Source organism: Megalobrama amblycephala, linkage group LG7 (genome assembly GCF_018812025.1).
Source record: "Megalobrama amblycephala isolate DHTTF-2021 linkage group LG7, ASM1881202v1, whole genome shotgun sequence".
NCBI lineage: Eukaryota > Metazoa > Chordata > Actinopteri > Cypriniformes > Xenocyprididae > Megalobrama > Megalobrama amblycephala.
In genome coordinates, this window is record NC_063050.1 from 49,714,800 (window position 1) to 49,738,863 (window position 24,064).

Consider the following 24,064-nt stretch of genomic DNA (forward strand, 5'->3'; position numbering starts at 1 on the left):
TGCAGAGGATCTCTTTTCTCGGTATGGAGTTGGATTCGGTCGAGCAGATAGCACGCCTCACAGAGGAACGTGCTCGGTCGGTGTTGAACTGCCTGAATACATTCAATGGCAGGACAGCGGTCCCACTGAAGTTCTTTCAGAGGCTCCTGGGGCATATGGCGGCTGCTGCGGCTGTAACACCGCTCGGTCTGCTTCATATGAGACCGCTTCAGCACTGGCTTCACGGCCGAGTCCCGAGATGGGCGTGGCAACGCGGCACGTTCCGGGTGCCAATCACTCAGGAGTGCCGCCGAACCTTCAGTCCGTGGTCGGACCCCTTGTTTCTCCGGGCAGGAGTGCCCCTAGAACAGGTGTCCCGGCATGCTGTGGTGTTCACAGATGCTTCTGCCACCGGCTGGGGTGCCACGTACAACGGGCATGCAGTGTCAGGGGTTTGGACGGGACCCCATCTGCATTGGCACATCAACTGCCTCGAGTTGCTGGCAGTATGTCTTGCTCTGGGCCGCCTCAAAGGCCTGCTACGGGGCAAGCATGTACTGGTCCGTACGGACAACACTGCGACCGTTGCGTACATCAACCATCAAGGTGGTCTACGCTCCCGTCGCATGTCACAACTCGCCCGCCATCTCCTCCTGTGGAGTCGGAAGCATCTGAGGTCGCTTCGCGCCATTCATGTTCCCGGTGTGCTCAACCGTGTGGCCGACGAGCTATCACGAGCTGCGCTGCCAGGAGAGTGGCGACTCCACCCCCAGGTGGTTCAGCTGATCTGGAGAGAGTTCGGAGAGGCTCAGGTAGACCTGTTTGCCTCACCAGAAACCTCCCACTGCCAGTTGTTTTACTCTCTGACCGGGGGAACACTCGGGACAGATGCACTGGCACACAGCTGGCCCCGGGGCCTGCGCAAATATGCGTTTCCCCCAGTGAGCCTACTTGCACAGACCCTGTGCAAAGTCAGGGAGGACGAGGAGCAGGTCTTGTTAGTTGCGCCCTACTGGCCCAACCGGACCTGGTTCCCAGAACTCTCACTCCTCGCGACAGCCCCTCCCTGGCCCATTCCTCTGAGGAAGGACCTTCTTTCTCAGAGACGGGGCACTATTTGGCACCCGCGTCCAGACCTCTGGAAACTCCATGTCTGGTCCCTGGACGGGACGCGGAGGTTCTAGGTGACTTACCCCCCGAGGTACTTAACACCATCACTTCGGCTCGTGCATTGTCTACGAGACGTGCCTATGCCTCGAAGTGGAACCTGTTCGTCGAGTGGTGCTCTTCTCGCCGAGAAGACCCCCGAAGATGCTCGATCGGTGTCGTGCTTTCCTTCTTGCAGCAAGGGTTGGAGCGTAGGCTGTCCCCCTCCACCCTCAAAGTCCATTCTGCTGCTATCTCCGCTTACCACGACCACATAGATGGCAAATCTGTTGGTCAGCACGACCTGGTCGTCAGGTTCCTTAGGGGGGCGAGACGGTTAAATCCTCCTCGCCCCCCCTCCATACCCTCTTGGGACCTCGCTCTGGTGCTAAGAGCACTCCAGATTGCTCCCTTTGAGCCTTTGCAGTCGGCAGATTTAAAGATTCTGTCTATGAAGACTTTGCTGCTGGTTGCATTGGCCTCTATCAAGAGGGTAGGGGACCTGCAGTCATTTTCGGTCGACGAATCGTGCCTAGAGTTCGGGCCGGGTGACAGCCACGTGGTACTGAGACCCCGGCCTGGCTATGTGCCCAAGGTTCCTACCACTCCCTTCAGGGACCAGGTGGTGAGCCTGCAAGCGCTGCCCTCGGAGGAGGCAGACCCAGCCCTGGCTTTGCTCTGTCCAGTCCGCGCCTTGCGACTGTACATAGACAGAACTCGAAGCTTCAGGACCTCAGACCAGCTCTTTGTCTGTTACGGAGGCCAGCAGAAGGGAAAGGCTGTCTCCAAGCAGAGGATGGCCCACTGGATAGTGGATGCCATCGCCCTGGCTTACCAAGCTCAGGGCGTGCCCTGCCCGCTCAGGTTGCATGCTCACTCCACGAGAGGTGTAGCATCTTCCTGGGCGCTGGCTCGTGGCGCCTCGCTAACAGACATTTGTAGAGCTGCGGGCTGGGCGACACCTAACACGTTCGCTAGATACTATAGCCTTCGTGTCGAGCCGGTCTCCTCCCGTGTTCTCGCCTCAGGTCAGAGGCACGGAGAGGCCCCGGCTTAGTGTCGGCTTGCTGCGCTGCGTGCGCTTTTTTGCTCCAGAGAGTCCCTACGGGCAGACCCTGTTGAGTCCTCCGGTTACCCTTCGGCAGCCGACGTGGCGGAGCGTCCGGCGCCAGGCCTATACTCCGTTGAATCCTTGAGAACCGGATTTAGGCTGGGTTCCATATGTGTGACCCTACGGGGATCCCATATGGCTTCTCCACGGTTGCTCCTAAACGAAGCCCATGTCTTTCCATCTGGGAGAACCCATCTCTACCGAGTTGGAGTCACCCCAGTTCTTCCATATGTAGCACAGCCCTACAGGGTTAGTCCATATGTACTTCTCCACATAACTCCTTCGGGGAAGGATGTGGCTTCCGCAGCGTTCCTTTCAACGAAAGGTTACGCTTTCCCAGCGTTATCCAATAGTCTCACTGAATGGGTTTGGGAACAACAGTGATCGACCCTCTCTGTGTGTTAGCCCTGTCCCACCGTCCGCAGGCAAGGGGGTTCAGGTGGCTTACAACAGAGCGCTGGAGGAGGGCAGCTCCTGTGGCGCTTTGGTAGGGATTCCTATTCGTCGGTCTGTCCGACGTACGTCGAACGTGACCGACTGAATGGGAACGTCTCGGTTACAAAGGTAACCCTCGTTCCCTGAAGGAGGGAACGGAGACGTACGTCCCGTCGCCACAGTTGTTGTCCTGCTGTGCTGCCGCCTGCTTAGTTCGGCTCCTCAGCGAAAACCTGAAGATGCAAAGCACCTGCTGCTCATTATATACCCGCGCTGCGAGGCGAGCAGCTGATGCAGATGATTGCATGCCAATGTGCATTGGCTCGTTTAGTTACACTCGAAGTAGATTGGCCTCTCTGGCGAGATTCCTATTCGTCGGTCTGTCCGACGTACGTCTCCGTTCCCTCCTTCAGGGAACGAGGGTTACCTTTGTAACCGAGACGTTTCCTCTAAAGGAAAGTCAAGTCAAGTCACCTTTATTTATATAGCGCTTTTTACAATGTAGATTGTGTCAAAGCAGCTTTACATTGATAACTGGTACATTATTTGGCTGCACAGCAGCTCTTAAAGAATAGTGTCAATGCAGGCAGATCAAAGCACTGTTGAAAAAATGTCAAGAATACTGTTGAATATCAAATGTCAAGTCAAATGTCAAGTGTCCCCAACTAAGCAAGCCAAAGGCGACAGCGGCAAGGAACCCAAACTCCAACAAGTGACATCAGGTGGCAAACAAGGGTGGAAACCTGACATCTGGTGGAAAACATTGTTCATTTACATATACTACCAACATTGTAACAACACAAAGCAGGTTGAAAATCAGTGAAGTTACACTTTAAAATTAAATTCAGCAAACATAATTTAAATTGATTCTCTAAATATTTGGAATCAGAACTCTGCATTCTAATTCCGCACACATTTAAAATGATTCTCTGAATAATTAAAATTTACCTACAACTCTTAACTTGTATATATATATATTTTTATCATTTTAATTTTATTTAAATGGACTTAAATTGATTCTCTAAGTAATCAGAACCTCTAACCCCAATTACTCCAGGAAAAATACATAGAGCTGTTCTCAGGTCTGAACTCTTAGTTGAGCAACTGTTGAGCTGTTTGGCACATCACCATTCATAGACTCCACACAACAGCAGCTGATCTAAAGCACAATTAATTGAGTGTAATGAGACCCCGGTTCATTCTCTAAAATATGACACTCCCCCACAGCTGATTATTGTTAGGAACTAAATTACATTTTTCTGCCACGGGGAATCCTATTCAGATGTTGGTCAGAGTTGCCATTGTTTAATGACTACACCAGAAAAGCAGTGCCAACCAAAGAGCTCTTCTCTGACGGTCCCAGTGGACCAGAATGTAAATTTGTTGTCAGATCAGTGTTTCCTCTTTGTCATTCACAGATGGCAGTGTGTTCTGAGCTCGCTTGGGACAGGCCGAGGAACAATTAGCTGGATTTTGGCCTGTGCAGTAGCTCCGGCCAGACACAGTGCTGCTGCCTTCTGCGTTCAGACGAGTAACTTTTAGATGAAATCCATCCCTCTCTCTGATTCTTTTAATCTTTTCTCACACACCCCCAAGGCAGAAATTTGTACGCAATTCTGTTTACAAAATGACTAGGGGTGAATGGCAATCTAAATGATAGATAGTCTTCATAAAACAAAAAAATACTGCAGTTACCATGGCTGTACCCAATAATCTAGCGATGTGCACGTCAGAAATTGTAGAGTTTAAAATGGCGCCCACACAGTGGGTGTTATTCATGAAACATTAGCAGAATGAATTGGTAGCACTTCAGTATGGGGAACAATTATCACTTTTAAGTAGCTTGCAAATTGGCTGTTTATTAGTACTTATAAAACACATATTAATGCCTTATTCTGCATGACCACTTATATGAATATGAAATGTTATATCTAGATGGAAAGAATTCAACATATGCTTTATTTTTCTGAGTTCTAATAAAGAACAAGTACCACCTTTGACTGCTGAATCTACATTTCAGCATGATTCTGGACCCAGCAGATCATATTTGTCCTTGTTTCTTCATTATCTGAGGTCTGTTACCAATTTCAATGTCTTTTACTCACCCATCATAAAGATTACAGGATTTCACACATGTCCTTCCCCGGCTTAAGTATTTACAAGAGAGACACTGATCTGGACCGGGACCCCAGCATCCTGCCGCTGAACATAGCGAATCACAAACCATCTTCTGTTGGGCTGCGGAAAACATTTAAAAATTACTTTACACTCATATACGGGCATTATATGGACACAAGTTACACAATAAACAATTTTAAATGCCCCATGACATGCATATTGAAGTTTTTTGGTTTTTAGACCATGTCTACTGGCTTTAAGGTCATCCATATAATGGATATAATGTACGTACGGCTAAACATCTATATATTCCTCCGCAAATTTCAATAGGAAATGTGTTGACATAAGAAAGAAAACTGCCTGTGTTAATTTAGCACATTTTTAAAGTACATATTGCTGATGTTAATCCATAAATTAGGGCTGTTGGACAATCCAGGGATATCAGACTCCTGTGATCGGCAGTGTTGAAGAGGCCAATGATGAGCCGGCTAACAGCGCGATTGATCCTGCACACCACACACTTATTATCACACTAATTACATCAAGTGCGGCTTGGCAGTGTGGCACTGTGGGAAGTGTTCTGCAACTGTCAACATCTCCATTTCAGATAAGCCTGTGTTTCTCCATTTCACCAGTTCAGCGAATTTTCTTACCGTACATAAGATATTGCCCTGTAAAACGATTGTCTTTATGTCCTGTGTGTCCCAAAGGGGAAGTATATTGAAATTCAAAAACTGGCCAACCTAATATACTAGTCTATTATTAATGCTCAAGTGCTCTATGATGGTAACTTGGCTGACAATTTTATAGGTCATTTAGCCAATACTGTGTCAATATCACACTTTCAGATTCACATTTGTTAGATAAAAAAAAGAAAGGATAAAAATTTTGTCTTGCATAAAGACAAAAGATGACAATATCCAAAATCCTTTTTTGGTCCCATTGAGGAAAACTAGCATATAAATCATAATAAGTGATGTTTTTTGAAAATGTAAAAATTCAAAAAGTTTTCTGTGATGGGTAGGCTTATGGTGCGTTCACACCGGACGCGAATGAAGCGGTAAGCGCGAGTGATTTACATGTTAAGTCAATGCAAAGACGCAAATTGACATCCTGCGGCACGAATTGAGCGATTCGGGCGTTTGACACGCTTAACGCGTGATTCGTGCGAATTCCGCGCCGCATTAAGCAATCAGGAGCTTGTTCTAGTAGTGACGTGACGTAGCGAGCTGAGGCAGAAATTCGAAACAACAATGGAGGACAAAATCATCGTCGCTGTACATCTTCATACATTTATCGAAACAGAAATAAAAAGGATCGTGTTTGAAAGAAAGTGAGTGAGGAGGTCGGACAATCTGATAAGTTGTAAAAAACGCTCTTTACTCAATTTGAGCTATATATATATATATATATATATATATATATATATATATATATATATATATATATATATATATATATATATATATATATATATTTATATATATTAAGACTACAAGCCAACTAAAGACGACCAATTGAGCTTATTCGCTGTAATTTACAATTATTTCCCCACTGACAAGTTGTGTTTATTCAGAGGAAGTGTGCAGAAAGAAGTGGGAGAGTCTGGGACACATAAAGGAGCGAGAGAGCCCCCGACGCGAATTCACTTGTGTTGTGAAGGGATTTTCACGCGCGAATGAAGCGAGTAAACTCAAATTGTTCAAGCGTCCAACTACGCGTCCGGTGTGAACGCACCATTAGGGTTAGGGGATAGAATATACAGTTTGCATAGTATAAAAATAATTATGTCTATGAAAAGACCCCATAAAACATGAAAACCAAACATGGTGAATTTTTATTGACAGTATTTTCTGATTTATGGAGTGATAAAAACAAATATCCAAAATCTCCTCTGTAAAAATCTCACCATTTGCATATGTAAACATAACATTTCAGAAAACTATTTTCTTAATGGACTTAATGTGATTAATCAACTGTGGAATGTATGGTGATATCTATTTTTTTTTTTTTTTCAAAATCATATTCACTTGTAGTGTCTTACCTTAAAAAATAGCGACAAATTTGATATTTTTTAATAGAACAAAACAGAAGATAAGTTTATAATAAGGGGGTGCAGCCTTTTACTGAAACAGCATTAAGGTCGTGTGTCCACCAAAGCTTTTTTCAGGAAGCTAGCGTATTTTTCCATTTGTTTTCAATGGGACCACTGCATTTTTAAAACACTAGCAGCATGACGAAGTGCTGAGCGTCAATTTCATGCTGAGCTCTGAGTGCTCTGCTTTTCTACCAGATGAGAGCTGAAGAATGTTCAACTATGGGTAAAACATAGCGCTCATCACTGTCACTTTTTACCCAGCTGTCCAATCACAGTGGAGGAGGGGCAGGACAAATACCATACTGACCAACCGTCACATTCTGCTTGTTCAACGATAACAAACGATAACAACAAACAAATCTCTTCAGAGCAAGTATGTTACATTGTGTCGACATTTTTATATTCAGAAACAAACTATTTGCGAAATAAGATATTAGTAACAGTTTCTATTGATTTTTATTGATCTTAAGAATGCTTTTGTTTTAGTTGATCATTATCTACTATTAGATAAGCTTTATGAAGCTGTTTTTTCTCAAAATTCAATGTGTAAAAGAAAACAATGTGTTGTTATTCAAGGGAAACAGTCTGATTTGTTTATTCAAGAAAGAGGTGTACCTCAGGGCTCAATATTGGGTCCTCTTCTTTTTTTCTACTTTCATTAATGATCTTCCCTTAATTCTTTCACACTCTTCTGTTCATCTTTATGCAGACGATACTGTCATTGATACTTCAAAACCTTACTTGACTCAAATTCAAAATATACACTCCAAACAAATTGTAATGATCTGCAAGACTGGTTCTGTTCTAATAAATTAGTACTTAATAAAGCTAAATCTCACATCATGATCTTTGGTACAAAGTGTATGTTTAAAATAAAATCTAATAATCAAACAGTGTGTAATGATGGCACGTACTTGCATAAAGTAGATCAAATTAAATATTTGGTCTTATGGCTGGATCCCAAACTTATTTTTAAACCTCAAATTGACTATATACTTCATAAGATTAAATTTGGAACCAGTGTATTGTATCGATCTAATGTTAGAAAAAACTTGCTTTGCAACTTTGTGATTAAGCAGATGTAGTTTATCACAATACATCTAAAACTAATCTTTTGCCTCTTACTAAAGCTTAGAATAAATTGTGCAGATTTATTATTGAATGTTCATTTGATACCCACCATTGTATTATGATTTACTCAAATGGTCTGCACTCAATATTAGAAGGCATCTTCACTGGCTGCAATTTATCGTCAAATATGTAACTACGTACCCTAATTATTTGCAACAGTATTCCATATCATATTTCTCATCTTATCAATTAAAATGAGATGATGCATCTCAAGGGGTTTATCCTAAAGAATATATTCCATATATTTCATATCATAGAAAATATAGTGTCTCAACTGAAGAAAAAAAACAAAAAATGCTGCGCTGCTGAAGCCCTCTCAAGCGCCCGCAGCAAGGCTTTTTCAGAAGAGCGCAGGTGTTTTCAGCTGGCTAAAAATGCTTTGGTGGACACGCGGCCTAAAACCATCTTTCATTTGACAGTATTGCCTAAAACACTCACTGCACTCTCTGGGGTCTCTGTTGTTCTTGATCACAGCTCTTTGGGTGCTGGTGCGGAACAGACCGGTCCAGTTCACTGTATTGTAGAAGCAGAGTTGGCTGTTGTTGGTCATGTAGACGTTACCGGCACTGATCTCTCTCAGAGACTGGAACTGCAGTGAAGAGATCCAGCGCTGCTTCAGGATCAGCAGAGAAATACCACTGAGAAAACATGAGACGAGGATCACTAAAAATCACCAAACCTAACGCTCTTTCATTTTGTTTGAATTTTTGATTTGGTAGTCTTTTAGCAGACAATTTGAACTGGTGCGATTCATTGAGCTGAAAGTACTGTATGACAACGTTGAAATCAGTTCCACCGACGTTGACCATGAAATAATGATCATGCAAATAAGATAAATACTATTTGCTCATGAATAAGATGTGAATTGTACCTATAAAGAGTTCTTCCTCCTATGGTGACAAGGTTGGAAAAGACACCAAGGTCAGTCATGTTTTCTGGCCAAGACTGGATGTTCAAGTAACCTTTGGATGGAATTAACAAACAAGATTTAAAACCTATTATTCAACAGTTAATGTCTTGATGTGGCAGTAAAAAACAAAGCAAAAACAAAGTAAATAATAATGAAGAAATGTAATTTCCCACCAACGAATATCAAGCAATATGTTTCATTGGGAGTGATTTCCTTAGTCAAACATGCTCTAATGATCAATATCAGAGGTGTGTTTATATGGTGGGCATGGGAACTGTGTTCATGACAACAGTTCTTGTTGTGCAGAGTTTAATTAAGTTTCACTCCATTTAAAAAGATATTTCACCCAAAAATGAAAATTCTGTCATCATTTACTCACCCTTATGTTGTTCCAAACCTGTATGAATTTTGTTCTCCTGCTGAAGGCAAAGGAAGTTATTTTGAAGAATGTTGGTAACCAATAGGGCTGCAAAGTTTCCAGAAGCTTTCCGGAATTTTTGGAAACTCTAGAATTTTTGGAAAATTTCAGAAACCTTTGTAAAGTGTCTGGAAATTTCAGCCCCTTTGCAACCCTGGTAAACCACACAGACACCATCAACTGTTTGGTTACTAGTGTTGCAAAGGGGCTGAAATTTCACGGTAAATTTCTAGACACTTTCCAAAAGTTTTCGAAAATTTCAAAAAAATCCTGTAAAGTTTCCAAAAATCCTGGAAAGTTTCCAAAAAATCTGGAAAGTTTCTGGAAAGTTTCTTTAAAAACATTTAGAAACATTCTTCAAAATATATTAATTTGTGTTCAACAGAAGAAAGAAACTCACACAGGTGTGGAACAACTTGAGGGTGAGTAAATGATGACAGAATTTTCATTTTTGGGTGAACTATCCCTTTAACTGCAATATAACATCTGTTTGCGCACACACCAGATTGAATGAAATAAAAGTCTTCTAGCATGACTAACTGTTTTTTGTAACCTATTAGACTCAGCAAATTAGAAATACTGCCACAAAACCTATTAGCTGTCAAAACAAGGATCCATGAATGTGTCAGTCTTAAGAAATGAATTTGTGTTCACATTTGCATGCTTAATTTAGTGAATGTAGCTTTACCAAATTATCTTAAGACTAATGACAAACTCTCTCTCTCTACCTGTGATCTCTCTGACGGTGCGGAACACATTTAGTCGCTCGGGATCCAGAGCTTTGATATCATGATACGCGTCTCTGTTAAACAAAGCAAAACAGGCAATGAGTTTAAAGGATTAGTCCACTTTCAAATAAAATGTTCCTGATAATTTACTCACCCCCATGTCATCCAAGATGTCCATGTCCTTCTTTCTTCAGTCGAAAAGAAATTAAGGTTTTTGATGAAAACATTCCAGGATTATTCTCCTTATAGTGGACTTCAATGGGCACCAAACAGTTGAAGGTCAAAATTAGTTTTTGTGCAACTTAAGGAACAAACGCGGCACCAGTTCAGTTTTTTTTCTGTTAGTAGAACAGGGAAGGCGTAGGACATAGAGCGTAAGCTTTTTGAAGAATACGGAAGGTGGAATGGTGGAACCACTTGCAAGGCGATCATTTGTGTTCTATTTTTTTTTTTTTTAAATAAATGACCAAACGTTTCGCTAGATAAGACCCTTATTCCTCGTCTGGTATCGTTTAGCGAACATTGAAGTCCACTATAAGGAGAATAATCCTGGAATGTTTTCATCAAAAACTTTATTTTTTTTCGACTGAAGAAAGAAGGACATGGACATCTTGGATGACATGGGGGTGAGTAAATTATCAGGAAATTTTTATTTGGCTAATCCTTTAAGGAATGCAAAGAGTGTTTGTGCAGATGTACACTAAATTACACTGTAAAGTAAACATTTAAAATAAGCAGTTGCAAAAAGCTATTTCTACTTGATCTTACCCTTGAAAATACTCCCGTTTACATAAAATGAATATAGTCAGGTGGATTCAAATTATATTGAATAATCGTGTTTACTTCAATAGAAGCAAGCCAAATATTACCATTCAAATATTTTGTAAAAAAAAAAAAAAAAGTTAATATATAACCACGAATACCCCTGTAACTGAAGATATTCTGCTTAATAAACAGATTTTGGTGGAGTAATAATAACCTGGGATTGACAAGGTCAGTCTCATTGGGATTTAAACTGAGGGCATGTTTACCTGACAACAATGTACTAAAAACAGAAAAAAAAAAAAAATCTTTGTGTTTTTTGCGTACAGATGACAACGTTGTCAAAACAACCCCCGTTCACACGGATCCGCAAAAACGACAAAAAAATGCTGTAGTCTGCTGTCAGGCCAGTAGATGGCGATGTCACTTTGTAAATAAACACTACGCGCCTATAGACTGAACATGTAATATATGCATGTGCATGATGTCACCGTTTTCACAAATTCACATTTTTGTAGTTTACACAGAGACGATAACTGTTTTTTGTAACCTATTAGACTCAGCAAATTAGAAATACTGCCACAAAACCTATTAGCTGTCAAAACAAGGATCCATGAATGTGTCAGTCTTAAGAAATGAATTTGTGTTCACATTTGCATGCTTAATGCAAAAACTTGCACTTTGAAACCTGTTTTCAAAATTTTCAGACCCCGAAAATGCTGTTGTCATGTAAATGAATGGCCAAAACACATAAAAAGTTTTTCGTTTTTAGTTGAAAACGGTGTCATGCAACCGGCCCCAGACTTTACATCAAGGCTGTTGATCATATGACTACAGAACAGGTATAGAGTTACACGTCAGCTTTAAAAAGCTTTTAAAGCTGAACGTAGTTGGAAGAAAACAAAACTAGAAGTTTTTCGCCTTTCGTGGAAAGAAAAAATGATTGAGTACAGAACGGCTATAAGAAATGCTAGATCTACTTATTTTTCAAATCTCTTAATAGAAAACAAACATAATCCTAGGTACTTATTTGACACAGTGGCTAAATTAACTAGAAACAGAGGTTCAACTGCTGACGTTTCCAAAGAGCACAGCAGTAATGACTTTATGAACTTCTTTACTTGCAAGATTGACAATATTAGAGAGAAAATTATAAACATGCAACCGTCTACAGTTTCGCTTCAGACAGTGCACTGTAGTGTCCCTGAGGTAAAACTAGAATCATTCGCCGCTATAGGAGAGGAAGAATTATCTAAACTTATCAAATCATCAAAATCAACAACATGTATGTTAGACCCAATGCCGACTAAACTACTGAAAGAAATGCTTCCAGAGGTCGTAGGTCCACTTCTTGATATAATTAATTCATCGTTAACACTAGGATACGTGCCAAAAACTTTTAAGCAGGCTATTATTAAACCTCTTATTAAAAAACCTCAACTAGATCCGAGAGATTTAGTAAATTACAGGCCAATCTCGAATCTACCTTTTCTGTCAAAGATACTAGAAAAGGCAGTTTCAACACAACTGTGCTCCTTTTTAGAAAGAAATGGAATCTGTGAGGATTTCCAGTCAGGATTTAGACCATACCATAGTACTGAGACTGCTCTCGTTAGAGTTACAAACGATCTACTCTTATCATCCGATCGTGGCTGTATTTCTCTATTAGTGTTATTAGATCTCAGTGCTGCTTTTGACACTATCGATCACAACATTCTTTTAAAAAGACTTGAAAACTATATTGGCATTAGTGGAATTGCTTTGGCATGGTTCAAATCTTACTTATCTGACCGTTATCAGTCTGTAGTAGTTAATGAAGAGATGTCGTATCGATCACAAGTTCAATATGGAGTACCACAAGGCTCAGTACTAGGACCGTTGCTTTTCACTCTGTACATGCTGCCCTTAGGAGAGATAATTAGGAAGCATGGTGTTAGTTTTCACTGCTACGCTGACGATACTCAGCTCTATATTTCCTCGCGCCCTGACGAAACCTACAAATTCACAAAACTAACAGAATGCATAGCTGACATTAAAAACTGGATGACAAGAAATTTCTTATTATTAAATTCAGAAAAAACTGATATCCTAATCTTTGGACCAAAAACTTCCTCACGAAAAAACCTTGAATACTCTCTAACACTTGACGGGTGCTCCATTAAATCTTCGTCCTCAGTTAGGAACCTGGGTGTGCTCTTTGATACCAATCTTTCATTTGAAAGTCATGTTTCTAGTATCTGTAAAACCGCCTTCTTCCATCTAAAAAATATATCTAAATTACGACATATGCTCTCAATGACAAATGCGGAACAGTTGGTTCATGCATTCATGACCTCAAGACTAGATTACTGTAACGCTCTACTGGGTGGTTGTTCTGCTCGGCTTTTAAACAGACTACAGTTGGTCCAAAATGCGGCAGCTAGAGTTCTTACTAGAACCAGAAAGTATGACCATATTAGCCCAGTTCTGTCAACATTACATTGGCTCCCTATTAAACATCGTATAGACTTTAAAATCTTGCTACTTACTTATAAAGCTCTAAATGGTTTAGCTCCCCAATATCTAAGCGAGCTCTTGGTGCATTATAGTCCTTCACGTCTATTGCGATCTCAGAATTCAGGCAGTTGATAATACCCAGAATATCAAAATCAACTGAAGGCGGCAGATCCTTTTCCTATTTAGCACCTAAACTCTGGAACAATCTTCCTAGCATTGTTCGGGAAGCAGACACACTCTGTCAGTTTAAATCTAGACTAAAAACACATCTCTTTGCTCTTGCATACACATAACACATTATCAATACATTAACATTTTTCAAATCCGTTAAAGGATTGTTACGCTGCAATAATTAGGTCGGCCGGAACCGAGAACATTTCCTATAACACTGATATACCTGTACATCAGAATAAGAGTGGCATCTACGCTAATATCTGTCTCTCTGCTTATCCTGAGGTTTTCCGGGTGCTGGATCCAGGCCGTATCCAGATCAGATGGAGAACCTGTGTCTGGACCTGACTACAACGTAGCCCAGGAGACAATGGGCCTACAGATCCAGTTCTGGCTGCATCTATAATTCAGATTTTTAAATCTCCGTATCCGCTTACATATATTTATATATAATCTATTTTTAATCTCTATAATAAAAATGTATAATTCAGATTTTGATCTCCATATCCATTTACATATATTATATATATCTTCCAAGGGGTTTTTTCCCTCCTAGGACTTTTTTCCCAGTGCTAGCACGCTGGGTTTTTCTCCTAGGGGGTTTTTTCCAACCCTGGGAGTCAGCCGACATTGGCTTAATTTAGCACCATCTTGTATATGTTACATATTACCACGCTTGCTTGTACAGCTTATTTTAACATTTCTCTTTTTTCTGGCTCCTATAGTAAAGCTGCTTTGAAACAATTACAAATTGTAAAAAGCGCTATATAAATAAATTTGACTTGACTTGACTTGACATTCATCGAAACCGCCTCGCTGCAATGCATTTATAGCAGCTTCTGAGGGCATATAGCTGTTCAAAGAGAAACACAAATGTCATTTGTGAATACTCAAAACTGTCAGCCTGGAAGATTGAACCATTCCTCACCCTTTGATGCCCGTGATGAGGAAGATGAGGTTGCCGTTGATCTTAGTGCAATTGACAAACTTCTCGATGTTGCTGGAATCTACAGTTTGAGCTGTTTGAAGACTGCCGGTCCCTATACCATCACACACTGAACACCACAAACAAACATGAAGATATGATCCAAGAGGTTATTTGCTGTTATTTGTAAGTATGGTAAGTATTGTACTTTTCGGACAGATGTCAGTGCACGGGATGCACATCTTGATGTTGTTTTCCTCCACCTCCATCTTGTTGCTCGGACAGGCTCTGACACAAGAGCTGTGATCCACCACAAAGTTATCTATGTCAAAGAACAACAAAGCTTACTTGTGGAAGATGCTTCCTTGTTTAAAAAAAAAAGGGGCAAATTAAAAATCTGTCATCTTTTAAAAATCAGTGTAACTTACGTGGGCATTTCTTGACACAGAACGCTCCGTAGGTGTATTTGGCGTTGGGATTGTGTTCAAGCTGGAAGGTTGTTGGATTGTAGACGAATGGCTGAGGACATTGTGTCACACAGGCCCCGCTGTCATTAAAGTTGGTACAAGCCTGAGAACAAAAAACAGTCATGCAAGTGTGTGTTCGATCGATAAAACATCACTATAATGAAGAGTCACCTCTGAACCAGTCTAAATAAGAATGTTTTGATCACGTTGTTCCTCCAGACCTGCCTAAAATGCCTTGATCAAAGTCCAGATATTACTTCCTCAAACATATACGGCAAAATGTGAAATATTAGCATATTGCTTGCAAAGTTGATTCTGATCGATTTTCAGAATCCAACTGGGGCTCGAACTGATACGATAAAACCGACGACATTATTAAATGTTCATTATTTACAATTGCTTAAAAAGGACCTATTATGCAAAATTCACTTTTATAAGGTGTTTATAAGGCGTTTTAACAGAGATCCACCCTAAATCCACCCACTCCTTTTTTTATATAATCCCCATTAATCACAGTCTCTCCAAAAGAGCGGCTCCAGATTTCCAGAGTAGGAGAAGCCCCGCCCATGACTGGTGACAGACTCTGCCCTATTAGATTAGCTCCTCCCCTGAGTGAGCTGTTCACAGTCCACCAAGTTTATCTCCTCACCAGAGCATTTAACAGCAGCATTCAAGAAATGCATTCTTATTAAAGCTACTAAAGTTATTTAATCAAGATTATATTAATATTAACAGCTTTATACAGCACTACGCCGCTGTCACTTTAATACACAGATCTAATATACACATGTGATTTCTTTCCCTGCTGTTTACATTCAGACATAACTGACTGTGTTTGTGAACTTTGTGTGTTTTTGACATAACCTTGTGTGTGTCACGATCACCTGTGAGAGTGCCTTCAGCCTCTAGAGGGCACTCCTTCCCGGACTCATTGTTTCACTCATTTCATGAACTACATTTCCCATACACACTCCCTGGACTAATTACCATTCATCATTGCACCCAGCTGTTTTGTGTTTGTTAATTAGTGTTTGTCTATTTAATCTCAGTTGTGTCTGTCCTTGGTTGTGGTTCGTTGTTTTTTTGTTACGTGCACTTTGTTTCTCTGGCTTTTGTTTTATGGACTGGATATTCTGGATTTTGACCCCTTGCCTGGCTTTGGATATATGTTTCTGGATTCCCCAATAAATACTTATGCTGCAACTGGATCACAACATCTTGTTTCTGTGTGCCCGTGACAGAACGAACCACCACTACATTGATCCAGCAGCATGGATTTCCGGATCCCTTTCCCGGCCCGCATTATAGAACGGATGGCTCAAGTTCAAGCATTGAGAGCCCTACGGCAAGATGGATGGGAGGTAGGGTGCTTTGCAAAGGTCTTTTGGGCGATGGCGGTGGGGCTGAATTACAATGACGCGACTTTGAAAGACCTGTTTAATGGTTGCCTTGACGAGCCGTTGTCTTTTTGTGAGATGGAAGGGCTACAGAGCTTGGGCTTTTGGAGGTTTGCCGCATATCTCTGCCATCGGATAGAGTGGGTCACACCTAGACAACCAGCCAGTGAATCCGCTTCAGAGGCCGTTCCAGTCAGTAAGCCCGTTCCAGCTCGTGACTCCGTTTCTGAGATCACTGAGGAGGTGGGCGCTGAATCTTCGCTTCCCACACGGAAGAGAAGGAAGCGGAGGAGGAAGGCTCCAGCCAGTGAGTCCACTACAGAGCCTACTGCAGCCAGTGGGTCCGCTCCGGCCAGTAAGCCCGCTCCAGTCAGTGAGTCCACTCCAGAGCCCGTTCCAGTCGGTGAACCCACTTTAGAGCCCGCTCCAGTCAGTGAGTCCACTTCAGAGCCCGCTCCAGTCGGTGAATCCACTCCAGAACCCGCTCCAGTCGTGAATCCACTCCAGAGCCCGCTCCAGTCGGTGAATCCACTCCAGTGCCCGCTCCAGTCAGTGAGTCTGCTCCAGTCAGTGAGTCCTCTCCAGTCAGTGAGTCCACTTCAGAGCCCGCTCCAGTCAGTGAGTCCACTCCAGAGCCCGTTCCAGTCGGTGAACCCACTTTAGAGCCCGCTCCAGTCAGTGAGTCCACTCCAGAGCCCGTTCCAGTCAGTGAGTCCACTTCAGAGCCCGCTCCAGTCGGTGAATCCACTCCAGAGCCCGCTCCAGTCGGTGAATCCACTCCAGTGCCCGCTCCAGTCAGTGAGTCTGCTCCAGTCAGTGAGTCCTCTCCAGTCAGTGAGTCCACTCCAGAGCCCGTTCCAGTCAGTGAGTCTACTTCAGAGCCTGTTCCAGTCAGTGAGTCCACTTCAGAGCCTGTTCCAGTTAGTGAGTCCACGTCAGAGCCCGTTCCAGTCAGTGAGTCCACTTCAGAGCCCGTTCCAGTCAGTGAGTCCACTTCAGAGCCCGTTCAGTCAGTGAGTCTACTTCAGAGCCCGTTCCAGTCAGTGAGTCTACTTCAGAGCCCGCTCCAGTCAGTGAGTCCGCTCCAGCCAGGGAGTCCGCTCCAGTCAGTGAGTCCACTTCAGAGTCCGCTCCAGTCAGTGAGTCCTCTCCAGTCAGTGAGTCCACTACTGAGCCCGCTCCAGTCAGTGAGTCCACTCCAGAGCCCGTTCCAGTCAGTGAGTCTACTTCAGAGCCCGTTCCAGTCAGTGAGTCCACTTCAGAGCCTGTTCCAGTTAGTGAGTCCACTTCAGAGCCCGCTCCAGTCAGTGAGTCCACGTCAGAGCCCGTTCCAGTCAGTGAGTCCACTTCAGAGCCCGTTCCAGTCAGTGAGTCTACTTCAGAGCCCGCTCCAGTCAGTGAGTCCACTTCAGAGCCCGCTCCAGTCGGTGAGTCCACTTTAGAGCCCGCTCCAGTCAGTGAGTCCACTCCAGAACCCGTTCCAGTCAGTGAGTCCACTTCAGAGCCCGTTCCAGTCAGTAAGTCCGTTCCAGCTCGTGAGTCCGTTCTTGAGATCACTGAGGAGGTGGGCGCTGAATCTTCGCTTCCCACACGGAAGAGAAGGAAACGGAGGAGGAAGGCTCCAGCCAGTGAGTCCGCTCCAGCCAGTGAGTCCGCTCCAGCCAGTGAGTCCGCTCCAGCCAGTGAGTCCGCTCCAGCCAGTGAGTCCGCTCCAGCCAGTGGGTCTACTACAGAGCCCGCTCCAGCCAGTGAGTCCGCTCCAGCCAGTGAGTCCGCTCCAGTCAGTGAGTCCGCTCCAGCCAGTGGGTCTACTACAGAGGCCGCTCCAGCTAGTGAGTTCATTTTGGGTGTGCCACCGCCTCACCCTCATAAGCAGAGGAGGAGGAGAAGGGCTTCCTCCATCCTACAAGGCCTGGAGGCCACTCTAGAGGTTGTTCTTTGTTTCTCCAAGCGCCTTGCCCTGCCGGCGCCACCGAAGCGCCTTGCCCTGCCGGCGCCACCGAAGCGCCTTGCCCTGCCGGCGCCACCGAAGCGCCTTGCCCTGCCGGCGCCACCGAAGCGCCTTGCCCTGCCGGCGCCACCGAAGCGCCTTGCCCTGCCGGCGCCACCGAAGCGCCTTGCCCTGCCGGCGCCACCGAAGCGCCTTGCCCTGCCGGCGCCACCGAAGCGCCTTGCCCTGCCGGCGCCACCGAAGCGCCTTGCCCTGCCGGCGCCACCGAAGCGCCTTGCCCTGCCGGCGCCGCAGCCCCAGTCTGAGCACGCTGCCGTCCCAGAGCAGCCCCAGTCTGAGCACGCTGCCGTCCCTGAGCAGCCCCAGTCTGAGCACGCTGCCGTCCCTGAGCAGCCCCAGTCTGAACAAGTTGCCGTCCCAGAGCAGTTCCAGTCTGAACCTGCTGCCGTCCCTGAGTACTCCGCTCTCCCTGATACGGCCACGAAGCACCCTTGGCCAGCCCTGTCGCCATCATCCAAGCCTTCTGCCCTGCCGCCGCCGTCCAAGCCTTCTGCCCTGCCGCCATCGTCCAAGCCTTCTGCCCTATCGCCGCCGCCCAGGCTTTCTGCCCTGCCGCCACTGCCCAGGCCGTCTGAACCGTTGGAACCAGCCTGGTCAGTTCCTCCAGCGCCGCCCTGGCACTCAGCCAGGACTCCAGAACCACTGGAACCAGCCTGGTCAGTTCCTCCAGCACCACCCTGGCTATCTGTTGGGCACCCTGGATCTGGCCCACCATCCCTCCCCCTGATCCTCCTCCTGTCCACCTCCCTCCTGAGTTTTTTGTGTTTTTGTTTTTTGTCTGGTGGAGCGTCTGGTAGCCGCTCCTTTGAGGGGGGGTAATGTCACGATCACCTGTGAGAGTGCCTTCAGCCTCTAGAGGGCACTCCTTCCCGGACTCATTGTTTCACTCATTTCATGAACTACATTTCCCATACACACTCCCTGGACTAATTACCATTCATCATTGCACCCAGCTGTTTTGTGTTTGTTAATTAGTGTTTGTCTATTTAATCTCAGTTGTGTCTGTCCTTGGTTGTGGTTCGTTGTTTTTTTGTTACGTGCACTTTGTTTCTCTGGCTTTTGTTTTATGGACTGGATATTCTGGATTTTGACCCCTTGCCTGGCTTTGGATATATGTTTCTGGATTCCCCAATAAATACTTATGCTGCAACTGGATCACAACATCTTGTTTCTGTGTGCCTGTGACAGTGTGTATTTGACAGTTTAAGTGCAATATGACATGTAAGAGAAATCAGTTTAATACTCACAAGACGCGTCGTCTGACATCTGGCTTTCTGTGCGAGTGCTTTGGATGTGTGCGCTCAGAAAACCGTATATCAGAAGATTAAACTGTTATGACTTTAAAACGCATGCAAATAATTTACTTTCATGAACTGCAATGTCACGTGAGCATGGCCGTGATTGAGATGATAATCAAAACTAGAGATGTTTTGTTAGTTTTTGGCAGAGAACCAGAGGCATGAGTTGTACAGGCTCCACCCTCTTCTGTAAAAAGGGGCGGGAAGCAGCAGCTCATTTGCATTTAAAGATACATGCATGAAAACAGCATGTTTTTCCTTTCACTCAAAAATTGGTATTTACAACATTGTATAATTAATGATCTGTGGGGTATTTTGAGCTGAAACTTCTGGGGATCCCAGAAACTTATGTTACATCTTGTAAAGAGGGCATAACAGGTCCCTTTTAAAGCCCTTGAAAGCTGAAGCTCACGATTATGGTAAGGGGCATTACATTTCCGACACACGTTTGAGGTCTCACACACTGGGTCTGCTGACCAATCAGAGCACTCTGAGCTTTTCAGAAGGAGGGGCTTTGCAGAAATCAGCACGTTTCAGACAGACTGGGGTACTGCAATAACATACAGCATATGAAAAATAATGTTTTTTTTTTTTTTAAATTAACCTATTCTATTAACCCATTAAACAAAATAATGAACTTTTAAAATAGCATCCTATTACCCTTTTAATGTTACTGGAAGAACGTTTGTATGTAACTTTGAGAGAACTTTGGCAGAACATTAGGGTCAGGGAAGTTCTGAGAATGTGTTCAACACATATTACAACATCACCTTTAAATTAGTTTAAAAACAAAGCAAGCAGGCATTCATCATTACCTTTATTACACGTTAAAATCATGCATAATGAGGTAAAAATAAAGAGCTGACATACAAAGCAGTCCGTGTCTTTGGGTCCGAAACAGCCTCCTGCACATTCACGGTGGCAGCAGTTACTGACGTACGGACCAAAACAGCGTCCATCACACTGCTCTGCACACACCGTCTTTGTCACTGTAACCACAAAGACAAAAGTGAAGTTTTTATAACTTTACTCTTCTGTAAATATGTCAAAAGTCACCAGGACACAGCAAAATCCTTAAATCTATTATTTGTCAGACAAACTGTGCAACCCCTCATCAGCCGTGACACACTATGGAACTGGATCCTCTTTAATTATACCTAATTATGTATTGAAAACTGAACCTGCCATCCCCTGCTGTCCCTCCTTTTGTGTCTGCCGCCCACTCACGAGTGCATCACCACAGGTTGTGTCACAAGAGTGCCAAAGAAGATCAGCGAGTTCCCAAGAGCAATCGCTCTAGGTGCTTCAGAATGTTTTTACATTACAAACAAAACTAATTTTGTTTCAGTGTCTGAAACTCTTTTGTGTGTGTGTGTCTCAAACTTTGATATACAGCGATATTCCAATATTTATCTGCTACAAATTTACGTTATTTTGAAGTTTAACTGCCATATTTACCAAACAGGGCAAATTAGTGTGAGAGCGCAAAAGCTAATGGGAGTGGAAGCAAAAAGCACCAATGGGAATGGAAAGTTCAGAGCTTGATCTACTGACGATGCGTAAATTAAAGAACACAGACGCAGCCGGATTTTTTCCATAATGACCAACACAATCTACCAAGATATCTATCAAATTAGCGTCTGGTTTAAGACATGCTTTTTTTGAACGGTAAATAATGGCACAAATACCAGTAAATTGACTAGCGTAAACATTAGTAAATCACCTTGTATGATTCATTTAAATACTCCCATAAATTTTGCACTTGAAAGGGAAACTCCTACAAATGCAATAAGGTCAGTTGCAAAAATAACCCTGTGCATACCCTTTTAAGTGCTAATTTTTCACTGTGTGTCTTTAGTAAATCCTGACAGTAGTTTTTTTTTTTTTAACATCCAAAAGAGGGTTTGCACTGGAGCAAGCTGTTAGTACATCTAGCCCTTAATATTAAGTCCATTTTTTGGTGTTAATTTGCCAAATTGGGCTATGTATGTTGGTGTATTAAAATGCACCTATTTTGCTTTTTTGCCATGTACCATGTCAATGAGAGAGATTCTCTCCAACAGAAAACACTGAAATGTCTTGTTTGTAGTCATGCCATTATTTTCAGTGTAAGGCTAAACGCCGTTACTGACAATCCTCATTTTGGCTGCGTGAGATTCTCCAGCTTTGTTGTTGTTGAGCAAAGCTAATAAAGCTCCTCCCTCTTCTAGAAAGCACATTTGCATTTAAAGGGACACACACAAAAATTGCATGTTTTTGTTCACACCCAAATAGGGGCAAATTTGACAAGCTATAATAAATGATATGTGGGGTGTTTTGAGCTGAAACTTCACAGACACATTCTGGAGACACCAGAGACTTATATTATATCTGGTAAAAGGGGCATTATAGGTCCCCTTTAAATAAAAGCCTAAATTCAATCTGTTTATCATATACAGCGATCAAGTCTCTTAAGAAAATTTGGACTAAACCACTCAATTCAAATGAATTAGTTTTACGATCTCTTTATGAACTTTTTGAGGTGTCAAATTGGTAGTAGTGTAGCTGTCAATGGAGGGACAGAAATCGCTCAGATTTCATGAACAAAAATGTCTTACAGGTGTGGAACGACATAAAGGTGAGTAAGTAATGACAGAATTTTCATTTTTGGGTGAACTATCCCTTTAAGCTTAATAAGGAAAAACTGCCTGTATTAATGTCATTAATTATATCTAGCAACAAAAAGAACATGTATTCTACCAAAAAGTCCAAGGTCAAATCACACCGAAAGCCTTAATATATTGCAATTTGTCTGTGTGTATGTGTTGTTGTGCAAGTGAAATGATACAGCATGTGTTAAAGACTCACAGCTTTGGCATTGATCCTCCTGCGGGCCCCAGCAGCGTCCGTTACAGGAGCGATGACACCTTCTGCCTGTGGGATACATCTTAACATTAATCCTAAACAACAACAACACTACTTCAATGTGCTGTGGGACTTGTCTCATGCAACGTTCCCACTTAGTTTTGTCACCAACTACATTTAATTGACTGTTTTATAATTACCAAGAGAGTGTGCTTGAGTTGGACCCTGAGTAACAATATCACTTCAATTAAAAGTGATTATACTGAAATTTGGCTATTTTCTAGGGCTTGCAAAAGACCTCAACATTTCATGCAAACAGTTTGCAACAGAATATAGGCTCTTTGAGACACTGCATTTGCCAATTCCACTCTAAAAAGTAACTGAGGGGACCTGTTACCACAACTTAAATTAATGCATGTTTGCAAGTTAAAAATTCTAATTTATTGATTTAATTAAACCTTTTAAGTCGCAAACATTATTTTGTGGAGTTCTGTTGACATAATAATGTTGAACATTACATTAACTTAATATCATCTGTAATTTAAACTCAAATTTCTGTGTAAATTGGCTTTTAAAAAATTGGTTGTAGTAACTTAATGAAATTGTCTTGATAACTTCAGAAATTAGGTAGTGTATTTCTAGTTCACTGCATGCTTTTCAAAGGACTGGATAAGGAGAATAAATGTTGAAATTAAGTGTTAATTTATTTGTTTTTACTGAAGGGAAAGACGTATTAGTGTTTAATGCTGTTATGTTTGACATTTAAAAGAGTTTCTGTAATGTTGAAGTTTCTGTGGTTACCACTGTGCTGAAGAGTAGATACATGAAGGTAAACACTATTGACTCTATAAGCAATGACTGCGCTAATGCCAGTGATGAGTAATATCTTATTCATTAAATATACATGTTAAATAAGTTATGTGAGCATGTTTTATGATAGCTGTTGATTTGAACTGAAATAGATTGGTTCCAGGACTACAACTCTGGTAGTTGGAGTGTCATAATTTTTTTGAGTAATCAACTTAAAAATGTGTGTTTACGTGTATCTTGTTGGTTGAATGTAAATTTACTCAAAGTTGTCATAACTCAAAAAAAATTGATGCAAACTGTTTTTTGTTGAGCCAGTACATTATTTTTTTCCCAGTATGTGTATATATATATATATATATATATATATATATTATATATATATATATATATATATATATATATATATATATATATGAGAGAGAGAGAGAGAGAGAGAGAGAGAATATTGACGTAAAAATTACTCATTAATTACTTTATATATTTTGACAGTAAAATAGTCAGTGTTTGCATAAACTACTGTATACTACTGCTGAAACTGGCAAAACATTATAAAGTAACTTTCATTTATAAGTCATTATAATACATTAAGTTTAACAGATAAGACATGTCTAATTAATAAATAAATATCATTTATTTGCTAAATATTTACTAAATATGAATAAATATAATACATGTGATTAATATACTACTATTTAAGGGTCTGGGGACAGTAAGATTTTAAATAAATTAATTATTTTATCCAGCAAGGTCTCATTAAATTGATCAAATGTGACAGTAAAGACATTTATATTGTTACAAAAAGATTTCAA

The 24,064-nt window shown here is 42.3% G+C and overlaps 1 protein-coding gene across 1 annotated transcript in view; it reads right to left on the reverse strand.

Annotated features, from left to right (window-relative positions):
- The window catches only part of si:ch73-383l1.1 (receptor tyrosine-protein kinase erbB-4), a 234,340-nt gene that overhangs the window by 46,237 nt on the left and 164,039 nt on the right, over positions 1 to 24,064 (reverse strand). Inside the window, exons 5-13 of the mRNA XM_048197981.1 lie at positions 22,449 to 22,514; positions 20,472 to 20,590; positions 14,857 to 14,998; positions 14,637 to 14,750; positions 14,432 to 14,558; positions 10,075 to 10,148; positions 8,890 to 8,980; positions 8,457 to 8,656; positions 4,777 to 4,909 (exon numbers count right to left, since the gene is read on the reverse strand). Coding sequence (XP_048053938.1) covers positions 4,777 to 4,909; positions 8,457 to 8,656; positions 8,890 to 8,980; positions 10,075 to 10,148; positions 14,432 to 14,558; positions 14,637 to 14,750; positions 14,857 to 14,998; positions 20,472 to 20,590; positions 22,449 to 22,514 — 1,066 coding nt within the window. The remainder of the gene's footprint in view (positions 1 to 4,776; positions 4,910 to 8,456; positions 8,657 to 8,889; positions 8,981 to 10,074; positions 10,149 to 14,431; positions 14,559 to 14,636; positions 14,751 to 14,856; positions 14,999 to 20,471; positions 20,591 to 22,448; positions 22,515 to 24,064) is intronic.